Source organism: Triturus cristatus, chromosome 2_2 (genome assembly GCF_964204655.1).
Source record: "Triturus cristatus chromosome 2_2, aTriCri1.1, whole genome shotgun sequence".
NCBI lineage: Eukaryota > Metazoa > Chordata > Amphibia > Caudata > Salamandridae > Triturus > Triturus cristatus.
In genome coordinates this window covers 311,913,244-311,928,795 of record NC_140582.1, presented here as the reverse complement: position 1 = coordinate 311,928,795, position 15,552 = coordinate 311,913,244, and the positions used below count along the sequence as shown (strand labels likewise).

The window sequence follows — 15,552 nt, the reverse complement described above, 5'->3', positions numbered from 1 at the left end:
GTTATGGTTCAGGGCTTTTTCTAGAGGAAATAGATGTATCAATAGTGTTACCAAGTAACGGTTTTAACGGTACAGCGGTGCCGTCAGTTTCTTCAGTCAGGTTACGAGGAGGCATTTTACAAGGAGATTATAGGGTTTTGAGTAGGATTTTATGAATTTTTACTACAATCTTTGAAGTATATATTAAAATTATACTCTTTGTTTAGGTTTAGTGTGTATATATTATGGTGTTAATGTATTGGTTAGGCTATAGATAAAAACGTTTATTAGGTTAGGAGCCACATGTATGACCATCAGGGTTTGCGACCTACCAATTACGATTTTTAGCGCCTTGCAATTTGCGAGTCACAAAACCTGATGTACAACAATGAATCAGACATTGTTTGCAATTCTCAAAAAGGTTGTAAGGGACCTGTCTCATTATTATTCATGAAGCAGGTTGCAATTAGCGACCCATTGGGAATGGAAGGCACTCACAGAGATGGTTGCCTGCTGGGGTCTGAACATTTCCTCACCTGAAGATATCAAAATGGTCAATCGCACTTTGTTGAAAAACCAACAATGGCTAACCCGCAATCACCTCATGCTCAAACCCTCAAAACTGAATTCCTTTTGATTGACCCTCACAATCTCTCGGGCCCCACAGAAGATTGGACAAACAACTCACAGCTTTCAAATGCTCCCTCACATTATTGAGGCTGCTCGATCTCTAGGCATTACTCTGGACAATCATCTTAATATACAAGATCATATTAGTGCCACCATCAGAAGAGCCAATCACCAAATTAACATTCTAACAAAAATCAAACCCTTCCTGCCCTCTATAGATTTCCAGTTAGCAGCACAATCTATGGTATCTCCCAATTAGATCGCAGGAGCGCAACTCGTGCTGGTCTACCCAAAGTAAAGTTGGCACAGTTAAAGGCTACACTAAACTCAGCTACTAGACTCATAACAGGTTCCAGGAGAATAGACCACATTACTTTGATTTAAAGCATCTAAATTGGCTCCCGTATGAGGCTAGAATACAATTAAAGATTGCCCAAGGCCCTCCACCATAATACTCGTGTATATTTGGCCAGAAAACTTGAGTTATCTGTGGCAATCGCTCCTTAAGAAGCAATGACTCCTTTTTTTGAAACCAAAGAAGTTGAAAAAATAGGAAATCTACAACCGCTCCTTCTCCGGCCTTGCCCCCAGAGTTTGGAACACTCTACCCCTGAAATCAGGACAAACCCCTCGACTGCCTCCTTAAAAAAAGAAGCAAAAAAGCTTGCATAGATTCCTTCTCCAGGAGCCGTTATCCTTCTTCAGCTTGGCTGGCATTGGGTGGACTCTGAGGATCTTTGAACTAATATACTTAATGATATACTGCATACATGTAACTTCATGATTATTCCTTCTGTGATTGTCATTTGTTTTTTTCTTTTCCATTTTGTGTGACCTGATTGCTACATGTACAACATTCTGATGCCCGGATGGGTCATGTGCGGGCTATGTAAAACTCCATCAATCAAAAATAAATGTACTAACGGGCTGGTGCCAGGGCGCAATTGCTTTCTTGGTGATGCAAATGCTGGGCTAATCTTGGAGAGAAGAAAAGCGGTTCTTCTGCGTATAAACCCTAAATTAGGGGATTTATCTAGGAAGGAACCTAGTGAGGAAGCGAAAGGATTCCTTTTTGTAGGAGGAATGATAAAAAGTTTGGAAAAGTATGTACACACTTTCATGGCCTTGAATAAGACACTTTATTCGATGAGGAGAGTTTTTACTGGACAGAATAATTTATATGGTAGGGCTGGGAGGAGAGGGCAACCTCTCGGCCGTGCCTACTGTATTATCAGAGTATGCAGGAAGAGGTTCATATAGAGGAGCCCAAGATTCAAGTAGTAGTAATGAGGGTTTCTAACCTCAAAGAGGAAGAGTCACCAGAGCAAGGGCATCCCAAGGAACAGGACAATCAAGATCTTCAGGAGCAGATGAGCAGTATTACTGGTTTTGTCCTCATAAAGGTGGAAAGAAGTTTGAAATTGCATGTGGAAGAATGGAAATTGATCACAAGCGACGCATGGATACTTTCCGCGACCACAGGCTATCAAATAGAGTTCGAATCAATGCCTTGGCAGGTTCAGATCCAAGGGAATTCTGCTTCAGTGTATACCTACAGGAAGTGGTGAGTTGCGAGATAGTTTCAAAGTTAGAAAAAGGTGTGATAAAGAAGGTACATAAAGAAGAAGTAGGTTTTGTAAGTATTTTGTAGTAGAGAAGATAGGACAAAGGATGGCATCCAGTGATAAATTTAAGGAATCTGAATTTATTTGTAGCGTACAGACATTTCAAGATGGAGGGAATCCATCTACTTAGAGAGATGTGTTGTTAGAAGGAGATTGGTTAAAAAAATAAATCTGAAGGATAATTATTTCACTGTTCCACTGGCAGTGCACAACCAAACATTTTACAGTTCAGATTGAAAGGGCAGCTATATCAATTCGTATGCCTCCTGTTTGGGTTAGCCTTGGCATCATGGTGTTTTACAAAGATCATGTGGGCAGTTGTAGGTTACTTGAAAGAAAGAGGAGTTTGTCTTATAATTTATCAAGACAATATTTTGATCAGTAATCAGTGTCCAGTGGTTTTAATGTCACAGTTAAACATGGTGAAAGAACTTTTGGTATCTTTAGGTTTTGTTAGAAACATGGAGAAGTCAATTTTGAAACCCACTCAGTCTAGAGTTTTTGGGCTTTGTGGTAGACACAGTCAAGGCTCAACTTCTGGTACCAGAGAAAAATTTATGAAGATTACGAAGGAGGTGAGAACAGTCTTGAGAAAAGGAACGGTTAAATTGAGAGACATAGCCAAAGTAATAGGACTTTCATCTTATTCAATCCAAGCTGTGTTGCCAGGTCCGTTGCATTATAGGGCCTTGTAGAGAATGATGGCATTGAATCTCTCAAAAGGGCTTTGCTATGGAGACATGGTGAAGATTTCAATAGAGACAAGGAAGGAGGAATGTTTGGAATGAAACCAGATTTTGTATCGCGAACAGATGCAAGCAATCTAGGATCGGGAGCTTTGTGTTCGAATTAGGAAACAGGTGGTGTTTGGAGTGTGAGGGAACAAGAGGATCATATCAATTGTTTGGAGATGAGGGCAGGATTTTTTGCTTTGCAGAGTTTCAGATCACAGATCCAGGGAGCTTCGGTTTAGTTAAAGATGGACAACGTAACAGCAGTAACATACATAAACAGATTAGGAGGAGGTAGGTCAAAGAAATTAGCAGATCTAGCAAAGGAAATGTGGGAGTTTTGTCTAGAGCACAATATTGTGTTGAAGGCACAATATTTAAAAGGAAAAGAGAACTGGGTAGCTGATTGGAATTCCAGGAATTTAAATTATTGAACAAAGTGATTTGTATCAAGACTCAGAGGTTGCTGGGTCCATTGCAGATAGATCTGTTTGCAGACAGACTGACACATCAGTTAAGGCATTATTTCAGTTGGAGACCGGATCCGGGGGCTTTGGCAGTGGATGCGTTTACCCAGAATTGGTTAGAAATGAGGAATTGTGCATTCCCATCTTTTGTAATGATGCAGAGAGTGTTTGTTCAGGAAAGAAGGCTGAGATGTCAGTTAGTTTTAGAAACTCTGTTCTGGATTTCTCAGGCTTGGTTTTAAATGATAATGAAGATTCCATATTTGATGCTATGTTGCAGGGGTTTGCCAAGAGGAGCAGAAGGAGTAGAACATCCATTGGTAGAGGTGAATATGCTCAGCCTTCTAGTTTGGAGAGTATCAGGGGATCTGGAAGACTCTCGGAATGTTCGGGATTAGCTTCAGAGTTGCTTAAAGAGTCATGGGCTCCTGGAACACATAAGAGATATAGAAGTGCTTAGAAGGTCTGGTTACGTTGGCATGTGGCAAGGGGTTTGGATCTCATGAAAGTTGATGAAGTGAATGTTGCTAATTTTCTGTCTGAATTATTTCAAAAAGGTTTGTCATACAGAACAGTGAATTGCTTTAGATCTGCTGTTGCTGCAGGGCATTCTTTAGTTAATGGAGTTTCTACTGGCAGAAGTCCTTTGATATGTAGGGTCATGATAGGTATTTGGTTAAAGAGACCGCCAGTCCCAAGGTATGAAACAGTTTGGGATGTGAATTTAGTGTTAAAGCCGTTTCAAGATTGGCCAGTTGATAAGTATCTTATTGTAAAAAATCTTACATGGAAGTTGGCCACGTTGTTATGCTTAATTTCAATTAAGAGAGTTTCAGATGTCAAGGCTTTGGAGGTAAGTAGACATTTTTATCAACCAGACGGAGTTTATTTCAAAATTTAGAAAAGAACTAAAACAATGTCGGACTCTGTTTTCTGTTTGAGGATAACTCAAAATTATGTGTTGTCCGTTTACAAGAGTATGAATCTAGAATGAAAAAGAACAGAAGTCATGGATCTGATCAATTATTGATTTCTTATGTGAAACCTTACAAAGGGGTATCATCTGCTATGACTGCAAGATGGGTGAAGTCGTTTATGAAAGAGGCAGGAGTGAATTTGTCTCAATTTAAGGCACATTCCATAATAGGTGCTTTGGTTAGCAAAACATTTTTGTGTGGTGGAAAATTGGAAGAGATCTTAAAGATGGCTGATTGGAGTAATGCAGGAGTGTTTCGAAAGTTCTATTTCAGACCAGTAAAGCATATTGCAAACATAGTGTTGAAAAGCTTTGAACATGCATAATGCTAGCCTCCTGTCTTGATAACAAATTAAAGGAGTATGCAGTTCCTAAGGAGGCTGACAGTGACTTCGAAGTTGGTGAAAATAGCTGCCTACCAAGAGGGAGGATGGGGAATCCTTCCTTTCGGAATTAGAGCCCTCACACACACAGCCCGCTGTGTGTCATGCTTCATCATTGGGCATGCTCCTCGTCATGTCGGCGCTGCAATACCCGATGGGCACCCTCAGTGGGGGCTCTTTGGCGGAGATCTTTTATTACTTGCCTTATGGTGAGTTGTGTGTAAGGGGCCCTAAAGTGTAGAAGTGTTGTGGTGTGGTTTCTAAAAAGGCCAAGTGAGTTAAAACAGGAAAAGGGAGGATCAGGGCAACCAATTTAATAATCCTGTCTCCCTCCCTGATTAAAAAGAGTAGTGGCGACTGTCTATAGTGATCTTATAGGCAGTTGCGCTATGTTTCATGTGGTCAACATGTTTCCTGTCCTAGTTGTCCTAAGAAGGATCAGGCGGCAATTCTTCAGGACCTAGTTTGGGAGTTGAAATCTACACTAAGTGACTGATAATGGGGTGTAGTAACGTACAAGTTACTTATCTTCGGTAACGATGTATATGGTAGAGACGATTCTTAACGTAGAATTATCCCCAGGCGTGAGACTGGATCCGGAAACTTTTTACCACAGCATCTCTGTGCGCCGGGGGCGGTACCATGCGACCCCGCCCTGACGTCGTACCTGGACGTGACATCAGCAAGGTCACATAAGTCTCACCCCAGCACGCTGACGTCAAGTTTCTTCGGAGAACTTTTCCGCTCCACAACGCGGAGCCATCCCAAACAAAACTGTGAGAGTATGGGAACAGTGTGCGCAAAAATCAGTGAAACAGAAAGGGAAGGTGAGGAACAGCACCATTAGGGACAGTGCCAAGCACTGCGTTACTGAAAGCTATGGAAAGGAAAGAGCAGAGCACCGCTCTGAGAAGCAACCCTGCAAAGCGAAGGCGATATACTCCCTGGAGGCAGAAAAAAACATGTGAAAAATGTCGTGGCAGACGACAGAAGTCTGCAACCACTATCTATAACAGTGAAGGGCAACAAGTCCGGAACAGATGGGGAACAACAAATCACCCCAAGACAACACTATCAAGGAGTGTCGTATCCCCTGTAAAAAGCTAAGGGCTGAGGCACAGCCAAGAGACCCCAACCCAGAGGATGGCAGAGGAGTCAGAAACCCCAAGCAATGAAAAAAGGAAGACGATTATGAATAGGCCCCACACTGGAAGAACCAGGGTGCAGGGATGCAAAAGTACACACAAACCTACCATCCAATCACCAGAAAAAGGAGTGGAACAATTAAACAGAATGAAGCATCCTGCCAGGGAGGAAGAGAAAGAGAGCACCAGCAGAAGACAAATGCCACCCAAAGGGAGGCGAGTGCAGAAGACCAAGCTGAAGGGTCCTCGAACAACGGGGAGGAATGGCGGGCCGTGAAGGAATCTGCGGCTAGAATCGTCTCTACCAGATACATCGTTACCGAAGGTAAGTAACTTGTACATATGATAGAGACTACTAGCCGCAGATTCCTTAACGTAGAATGGATACTCTAGCCATACCCAAAGGGGAGGAGGGGTGCGATAGAACCTCACCAGCTTGGAAGAACACAGGGCCCCAACAGGGGATGTGTCATAGGAGCAGGAAGGACGGCCCAGCCCTCACCAAGCAGAAGTAAGCAAGAACAAGGAGAAGGGAAGGCCAGGATACCACAAGCCTACCCGAGGAGCAAAGGGCATCCGCCAGAAAACCCGGAGGGGCAGAAGACACCCCACGGGTACCAGAGGAAGAAAATAACCACCCTCAAAGCCAAGGAAAAAGGAGGAACGGAGGCAGAGCCTGCCCCAGGAGAACACACACACAGTGAAGGGGACAGCTGAATGGGTGTCTATCCCGAAGCAGGGAACAAGGCCAGAATGGTTCCACAGTCGAGAAGCACAGACGTGAGAAAGAAGACACAGACGTGCAAAGCTCCAACAAGCAAGGGACAGGAGCACAGGCGTGCGCAGCAGACAGCTGGCAATTACTATGAAGCAGCGGCTCACAACAAGTCGAGCGCAAGACAAAGACAGAGGCAAGGGAACCCCAGAACAAGCCCTAGAGAAGGACCGTCCGAGGAGCACCACCGGCCCATGAATAGAAACGGGACCGGCCAGAAGAGAAAGAGATACATGTAGTACCGACCGAAAGCCGGCAACCAGAACACAGGAGAGCACCAGGAGAACCAGCCCCCTCGGAACACACGGCAGACAGGCCCCGGCCGAAACGGTGGAGAACTAGGTGGAAACAACAAGACACAACGCTGTAATCAGCATGACAAAGGTCGGTCTGGCGATCCAGAGGCGAAGAGGGAAGGAAGGCCACAGAACTCGCAATAGCGCGGCCGAGGGAATCAGAGACATCCAAGGCCGAACGGAGAATGAATGTAGCTAACTCCCGACCATCCCGCACATGGTGCCGCAGATCAGCGCGGGCACCCTCCTGGGAGGCGCGAGACAGAAGGGACTCCGTGGAATCCCACAGGTCGGAAGTAGCCCTGGCCAAGACACAAAGTGTGTTGAGTGCGTGCAGAGCAGCGCTAGTGGAGGCAAAAATGTTACGTCCCCAGGAGTCCAGCCACCGGGCCTCCTGTGACGGCGGGAACAGCACTGAAGGCAAGGAAGGAAAAGCAGCCCGCAGGACAGGTCCCTGGGCAGATGGGTGGGAAAAAAGGCAGACTGGATCGTGCGAAGCAGGACAGTGGCGTTGAAGGAGCGCTTGAGGCACTGGATCCCCCGTGGCAGGGCGCCCCCAGAAGAGAGTTGTGGAGCAACACTTCAAATGGGAGAAGCGGCTCCCCCCCACCAGAGCCCTGGTGGAGAACCTCCAATAAGTGAGTGGTCCGTACGGAGTGGAGCAACCGGATTGCCCATCTGCAAAATGCCAGTGGCCGTAGAAATGGCCCGGACAAAGGCCACACTCACCTCCATAGGGCGTTGTGAGGGGGAAACAACTCTTTCGTGGGCGAAGGCTGCAAACTAAGACGCCCGTCCCCGTGCACTGCTGGAGGGAGAAAAGACTAGCCCCTGTAGGATGGTAGACCCACGGACGAGTGGGGAACCTGCGGGGTCTCTGGAGAGGGCGGACAACTGCAGGGAGCGGCAGAGCGGGTCCGGGGGCTGTGGACGTGGAGACGGCGTAGAACCCACCCTGGAATCCGCCGGAGAAAAGGCCACGATGCAGCGCCCAGTCTCCGGTGAAGAGGAGGCAAGGAGACGACAGCCCTTCGGAGAGGAAGGAAAATCCGGAGAAGAGTCGACGATCCGACGTCGGGCCGCCGCCGGAGAGTCCACCACAGGCACCGGTGAGTCCTCGACTGGCGCCGAAGTGTCCACCAGGGGCGCCGGGTCGACTTCCACCACCACGTGCCTCATCGGAGGGGCGGGGCGGGGTTGGAGCCGAAGCGGCCAGTGAACGGCTCGGAAAAGACGCCGGCTCGACCCCCGACAAGGCAGCCGCCTGCGCAGAGGAGCGAGAGGGGCCCGGGGAAGCGCCACCGGTCCCGGCTTCCACCCGCTGCGCTGCCAGCGCCGGGGAGGAAAGACGTTGACGCTGGAGAGGCATCGGCTTGGCCTCCGGGAAGACAGCCGCCTGCCCAAAGGACCGAGGGGGACTTGGGGATGAGCTGTGAGTCCCGGCGACCTCCTGCGACACCGCAGGGAACCCCACAGGGCTTTGCAGCGAGGCCGGGACGCCATGGGCCAAAGAGGGGAACCCTGAAGGGCCGCACCTCGATGGCACCACACCTCCAACACCTGAAGCCGAACTCGTCAGCGCTGGGAGGAAGCCACTGACGAGTCCGTAGAAGGTCCCGTGCACGGCGAGGGATCGACAGACGTCGCAGGAAGAGGAGGAGGAGGGCCTACGGAAGCCTGCAGAGCCGTAGCATAGGCTTTCATCTGGGCCCTTGTCGCCCCAACGCTGGGAAACGGCGGATAGGGTGGCGACAGGCGAAGACACACGTCCCGGGAGGAACCGGCACCCTCTGCCGAAGGAGGACAGGGCCTCGGTGGCAAGCTGCAAGACTTACCGGCGGGCGAATGATGCCCATGGGGCCTCGGCGAAGGACGATGCCGCAGCCGGAAATGGCGGCCCCTGGACTCGTCCGAGGTAGGAGACGGACGCTGAGACGAGACCGATCTGGACAAGCGGGCCGACAGCAATTTCATCCGGCGCTCCCGCCAGGACTTCGGCTTGAGATGCTGACAAGCCTCGCAGTCCGTAGAGTCATGGTGCTCACCCAAACACCACATACAAATAGTGTGAGGGTCTGTCGCCGACATCTGACGTGCACAACAAGCACACGTCTTGAAGCCCGAAGGCATTGCACACTGTTCCCAGCTCAAGGCGGTAAAGAGGCCTGAAAACAGGCCAAGGAGCACACTCCGGATCCGCGTTGCACGCGGAAAAGTAGGAAACTGACGTCAGCGCGCCGGGGTGGGACTTATGTGACCTCACTGACGTCACGTCTGTGGACGATGTTAGGGCAGGGTTGCGTGGTACCGTGCGCAGAGATGCTGTGGCAAAACATTTCCGGATCCAGTCTCACGCCTGGGGATAATTCTGAGTCCTAACTTTACTACTACTAAATGCCTTCGCTGAATACCAAAAGTAGTAAGTTTAGGATTTTATCTCAGTTTAATAGTAGTAAAGTTAGGAGTCCTAACTTTACTACTACTAAATGCCTTCTATGAATACCAAAAGTAGTACGTTTAGGATTTTATCTCAGATTAGTTCTGTGAATCGGCCCCAAGGAGGCTAGCATTAACACTCCCATGCTCATTTGATTTTACCCCCCCCCAATGACTGTCCAGCACCTTCCCTGAGGTAAGTACCCGGCGGAGTTAGAATAGTAATTTTGCCACACAATCACTGTCCAGCACCTTCCCTGAAGTAAGTACCCGGTGGAGTTAGAATAGTTATTTTGCCCCCAAGTCACTGTCCTGCACCTTCCCTGAGGAACGTGCCCAGTGGAGTTAGAATAGTAATTTTACCCCCGAGTCACTGTCCAGCACCTTCCCTGAGGTAAGTATCTGTTGGAGTTAGAATATAGATTTTGGCCCCTAGTAAATGTCCAGGATCAAAACTAAGGAAGCGATTCTTTTTTTTTCTAAAAAAGTAAACATTTTATAATTATATTTAAGGTAAGTTTTAGTTTTTTATCTCCTGGTGGTGTATGATTAGTAACCAAACTCGAAACAACCACTGTGGTCTGCTTTCTCAAAGTCTGTTCATTTTTAAATATGTATAAATATGAACTCGTTTGTGAGATAATGTTAGAATCATTAAAGGACTTTATTGGACAAGTCTATACTTTTCTAGCTAGATGGCAACGTCTGCAACTGGCTGTAGATCTCTCTTTCTCTCTCCTGCTCTCAATTGTGTGTACGGTTATGATACAAGTTAGTGTACCACTGAGCACAAAATGGTTGATGGCTGAATTTATATGTTTTTTGTAGTATTCCATAATTCACAGTAAAACATGATTTTGAATTTATTTTTTATTATGGTTTAAAATCTAACTGAAAGTACATTTAATTAAGTTAGTAAAAAAAAAAAAATATTTTTTGACCTTCACGTTTCACAACAGCCATTTTGATTGGAGACATGTTACATACATATGCTTGAAATGAAGGAAGGACAACTGTGTGTATGGTTAAAATCTAAACACATTTATTTTGATGTCTGTCGACATGTTTTAAAAAATATTTACTTAATGCTGAAAATGTGTACCAAACTGTTACTTTGCTGCAATGGTTTTCTTACTGTTGCATCATTGAATGCAAATTATATATTTTTTATTTTTAAAGTACATTTTAAAAATGTAAACTTCTGTATTCTGAGGTTTACTGCATGTTGATATTTTTTAGAATACTTAATTAATGTTGGAAATGAGTACCAGAATGTTAACATACTGCCTTTTTTGTGTCATGTTGCATCGTTAATTTGTAATTTTCTTTTTATAACTTTAAAATTACTTATTTTATATTTTTTTTATATATTGCATTGTTAAGGAATGCTTGGTAATACCATGTGTGGTTATGGTGTGTGTGGCACTGGGACTTATAATATACCTCAATTTAAGTTTGTTGTAGTGACATGCGTGGTAAAGACGTGAATGATAGTGGTAGATGCTTTGTAAAAACTGCATTGTTAATGCATGCTTGGTAAAGGCAATCTTTGTTCCATCATACATTACCCTCTGTGTAGCCTCCAAATCATTATTTTACTCCACTGCCTCTGAGAGTGTGCATGCCTCTTGATCCTCTTCACAGCTTTGTAAAATGTATTACCTATGTGAATTTATGGTCATGCTCAAATATTTAATCAACTTAAAATCAAATAGGATAGGAGAACAGGCAGGGAGGAATACTACGAAGGAGTGAGGGATCAGCAATATAATAATACAGGTAAATATTTGTATGGAAATTGTAATAAAATGTGACAGAGTAATGGAATACTGTTAATACAACTCAATTTGAACTTTTTGTAATGTCCTTGTTGGTAACATACTAGAACATCATTGCTTGCCATAGTCCTCTATATTTTCATTGTTAAATTTATAGACTAGGTTTCAGATTGTGGATGCAGAATTGCGAACACCATTAAATTCATATTTTCTCCTCAAACATAAAAATCTGAGAAAAGTTCCAACCAGTGTAAATTTGCAGTTGGATGGGATTGTTTAAAGTCCAACAGTGATTAGTTTACTGAAAGGCGTAAGAGAATTTATTTCTGAACTTCCAGGATATAATTCCAGATATCAGAACTATTATATCTGCCGATAGAATCATCCCCAATCCAATTACCACTCTTCGGGCCCGATTCACAGAACAAACTTAAGACAAAATCCTAAACTTAGTACCATTTTAGTATTCACAGAATGCACTTACTACTTCTGGTATTCACAGAATGAACTTACTACTTTTGCGATTCACAGAATAAACTTACTACTTTTGCTATTCACAGAATGGATTTAAGACTACTAACTTTACGTCCGCACTCGGGCCGGAAATTCCGGCCCGGAGGCGGAGCTTCCGGGCCGGAGGCGGGGCTTCCGGGCCGGAGGCAGGGCTTCCAGGCCGGAGGCGGAGCTTCCGGCCCGGAGGTGGGGATTCCGACCAGTGGCGGAGATTTAAAATCTCCACCTCTGGGCCGGAAGCCCCGCCTCCGGCCCGGAAGCTCCGCCTACGGCCCGGAAGCTCCGCCTCTGGGCCGGAAGCTCCGCCTACGGGCAGGAATTTCCGGCCCGAGTGCGGACGTAAAGTTAGTAGTCTTAAATCCATTCTGTGAATAGCAAAAGTAGTACGTTTATTCTGTGAATCGCAAAAGTAGTAAGTTCATTCTGTGAATACCAGAAGTAGTAAGTGCATTCTGTGAATACTAAAATGGTACTAAGTTTAGGATATTGTCTTAAGTTTGTTCTGTGAATCGGGCCCACCATGTTTTTTATGTACTTTTTTTTTCAACTTCCCCATAAATGTGCACAACATCCACTAATGTGCTAGAGATATATGTGGGACAATGCATTGTGTATTAAGAACAGACAGTGAAGTAATGTCGCTCAACAGTTTTACATTTTATGAAGTTCACCACTTTTGAATAAATATTTTTTGGCCCTCATAAATAAGGTAATGCACAGCAGCATTGGTATTGTAAATCTGTGCATGTATTGCAAATCAATGCAGGCTGTGGTCCAGTGATGTCTCTTTGTTTCAAGGGGTTGTACAGGATTTTAAGATACTGTTTTTAAATTTAAGAACCGTAAGCTCTCTAGTGTCCGTTTCTGATTCAACTCCAGGATATTGTAATTTTTCCTTCTGAGATTATCAACAATTAGAACATTTGAATGTTGGAAGCTCCATTGAAAACAATGGAGTGCTCCAGGCTTATAATGGCTGGTATAAGCCCGGAGCTCCAACATTCCAATGCTTCTTTGTTCCCAGCTCTGACTGTGAACAAAGGCTTCAGGGAGCCTGAGGGGATTTGAATCCTCTGGCGCTCCCTGAAGGCTTCGTTTTATTTGTTAGAACATTCTGCCCTCTAGTGGCAGAATGTTCTAATAGCCTTATAGCCCTTTATAGCAGGGCTATACCGGCTTTTAAAGTCCCTCTGCTTTGTTAAAGTCCCTCGCCTTTGGCTCGGGCTTTTAACACTGCAGCGGGCCTTTAATAGCCAATATAGCCCGCTACGGCGGTCTATAAGGCTATAGTATACAACTATGTATAGGATGTGAAATCTAACATTAAGCAGTGTACACATTTCTTAATTCATTATATTGATGGAAGTTAATCAAAGGAAAGCCATTTTTTAATTCTGGCAGTAGAGGAGTTTTTATCTAAATTACACTGATTTACACTGACACTGTAAAAGAGACACAATCATCCTGTTTTAAAAGTAGGCTTTAATGGAGATCCCCCCACCCTATAAAATCCGACATACCTCATCGATGACTAAAGCGGTCAACTCCCCCCTATCTAGGAGTTGCCTACCTGGCAGGTGCCCCATCGGCAGAGACACAACTGTCTTTACCATCTGTTCTGCCAAGGTGTGGAGGCTACTAAACCAGGAATGGCTGTCAAGCAGTTGCGCAATCTAGGAACGCTGGTCTAATGTCATGCCTGGCAAAGTTATCTCCCTCAAAGAATGCCATGGGAAGCAAATTTTCACTCAAAGCATTGTCTTCATAACAAGCTGAGAAAGACCCCCCATACATATAAAAGAGACTAGATATGCAGAAACTGACAGGGTACCTATACTCTTTAGGTACAGTTCGCATGCCCACATCCGTAATAAAAGTTCCACTGTGCAATGTTTGCATTATTGAAATATCCATCTTAAGTTTCTCAGGCTAAAGAGGTCACTCTCGAGATAGGAACTGCCATGTTGCTTGCAAAATCTTCTCCACTTTGGTGGAGAGTTAAAATGCTTTGGCATTTCCTCTTTTATTGTATCAGAGGAGGTATATTTGTCAAACTGGTGGACAGATATCCTAACAGCAAAGCTTAAACTCAGACACTATGGGGTCTATTAGGATGGTGGGCGGATCACCACCGTGGCGATCCGCCCTCCATTTCCGTCCGCACGCCTAACATTTCCCCCCGCCATATTACGATGGCGGAGTGGACCCAGGCGGATGGAAACACCGTCTGCCAGTTTTCTGCCGGTAGGCAATCCACCCGATTGCCTACCGGGTGGAAAAGACCTGCAATATGGTGGCGGTGCCTCATATTACGATGATGGCGGTCTCATGCCTTTCCATAGCAGAGACTCCGCCATGGAAAGGCATGTGGAGAATGCCAGGGGGTTTGGGGGTAGGTGGCTGCACTTGGGGGGTACCCATGGTACCCCTGACATTTGCAATGCACAAGGTGGCAGACACCACGCGGTGCACAACATGCCCTTTTAACATTGTGGCGGGTGCTGAATACAGCACCGCCCGCCACAATGTTAAATATACAGGATGCGACCGCCATGGTGGCGGTCGCATCCTAATTGGCACAGCAGGACCGCCGCACCACTGGCGGCCGGTCCCAGCACAACTAGGGTGGCGGGCAGACTGGAGTCCGCCCGCCATCCTAATAGACCCCTATGTAAGTTCATTTTGTTCTCTTTATCCAAGAGTGCTTCCCTCTTCTTCAGCTATCCCTAGAGTCATCAGCTTTTTCGTTCTACATGATGTAGCTTTGAATCAGTATGTCTACATACTTAATGGTAACATTAATGGAAGCAGATTGCCTAAATAGGTCATTGTATTGTATTGGTAGGAGACAAATTGATTATTACTTTCTAGGGTTTTTCATTTAAAAGTCATTTTGACATTGCATCTTAATTCTGAATTCCATACACAATTGCTTTAATAGAATGTGACCTGGTAGCTTTTGTGTGTGTGTGGTTCCTCAAGTATGTTTCAATAAGTATTAAATTGGTAAATGATCTCTTCCTCTTGTCAGTACCTTGGAAGGTTTTTACGTCGATGACGCTCTGCAGGGACAGGGTATTTACACCTATGAAGATGGAGGGTCTCTACATGGCACCTACATGGATGGAGAACTGAATGGGCCAGCTCAAGAATATGATACTGATGGACGGCTGATCTTCAAAGGACAGTACAGGGACAATAACCGACATGGTGTCTGTTGGATATACTACCCAGTAAGTTAGACCTCAGAAAATTGCAGTGTACATATAGTTCACAAGCACTCAGTGAGTAATCACTTGAAGGGACTTTCATTACAGCAAATAACCACTGTCTAAAGAAATCTGGGCAGGTTTTCAAGTATATTCAAAAATAGTTCTTATTATATTGATTTACATATTTTATCATCTGATATTGTCTTGCACTTTTTGCAAATCAAAAAATATACCTTTTTTTGTTCTGGTGTACTAATGATACATTTACATTTTGCATGAAATTAATCTGTCATAGTTTAAGTTATTGCTTCTGTTTTGGTGCTACCAAAGATACTTGCACACTGCCAGTAAACTTCTAACAGAGTACCATCCTGTCCAAAGCAGTTTGCCTATAAAAGGCAATAGTAAGAAGCAAATAAACAGTGAAGAAAATTGTTTGTGACCTCAAGACCAAGATAGCTAAACCCAGGTCTCCATTCCCACCCAAACTTTCTCTGAAAATATTCTAATTTTAATATTGAATGAAATCCTGATAGTCAGAAACAATAACCGCTCCACCGTCAACTAACCTGCCCCAAGAGTATCACTCATTGCTTTGATTCCGTC

General features: G+C 45.0%; 1 protein-coding gene across 2 annotated transcripts in view; it reads left to right on the top strand.

The window, feature by feature from the left end:
• Positions 1-15,552, top strand: part of SETD7 (SET domain containing 7, histone lysine methyltransferase) — a 179,785-nt gene that overhangs the window by 80,124 nt on the left and 84,109 nt on the right. For both annotated transcript variants that reach the window (XR_014978105.1, XM_085641359.1), the window contains exon 3: positions 14,766-14,967. Coding sequence is in view for 1 of the 2 variants with exons in the window: in XM_085641359.1 (XP_085497485.1) it covers positions 14,766-14,967 (202 nt within the window). In the remaining variant the exon portion in view is untranslated. The remainder of the gene's footprint in view (positions 1-14,765; positions 14,968-15,552) is intronic.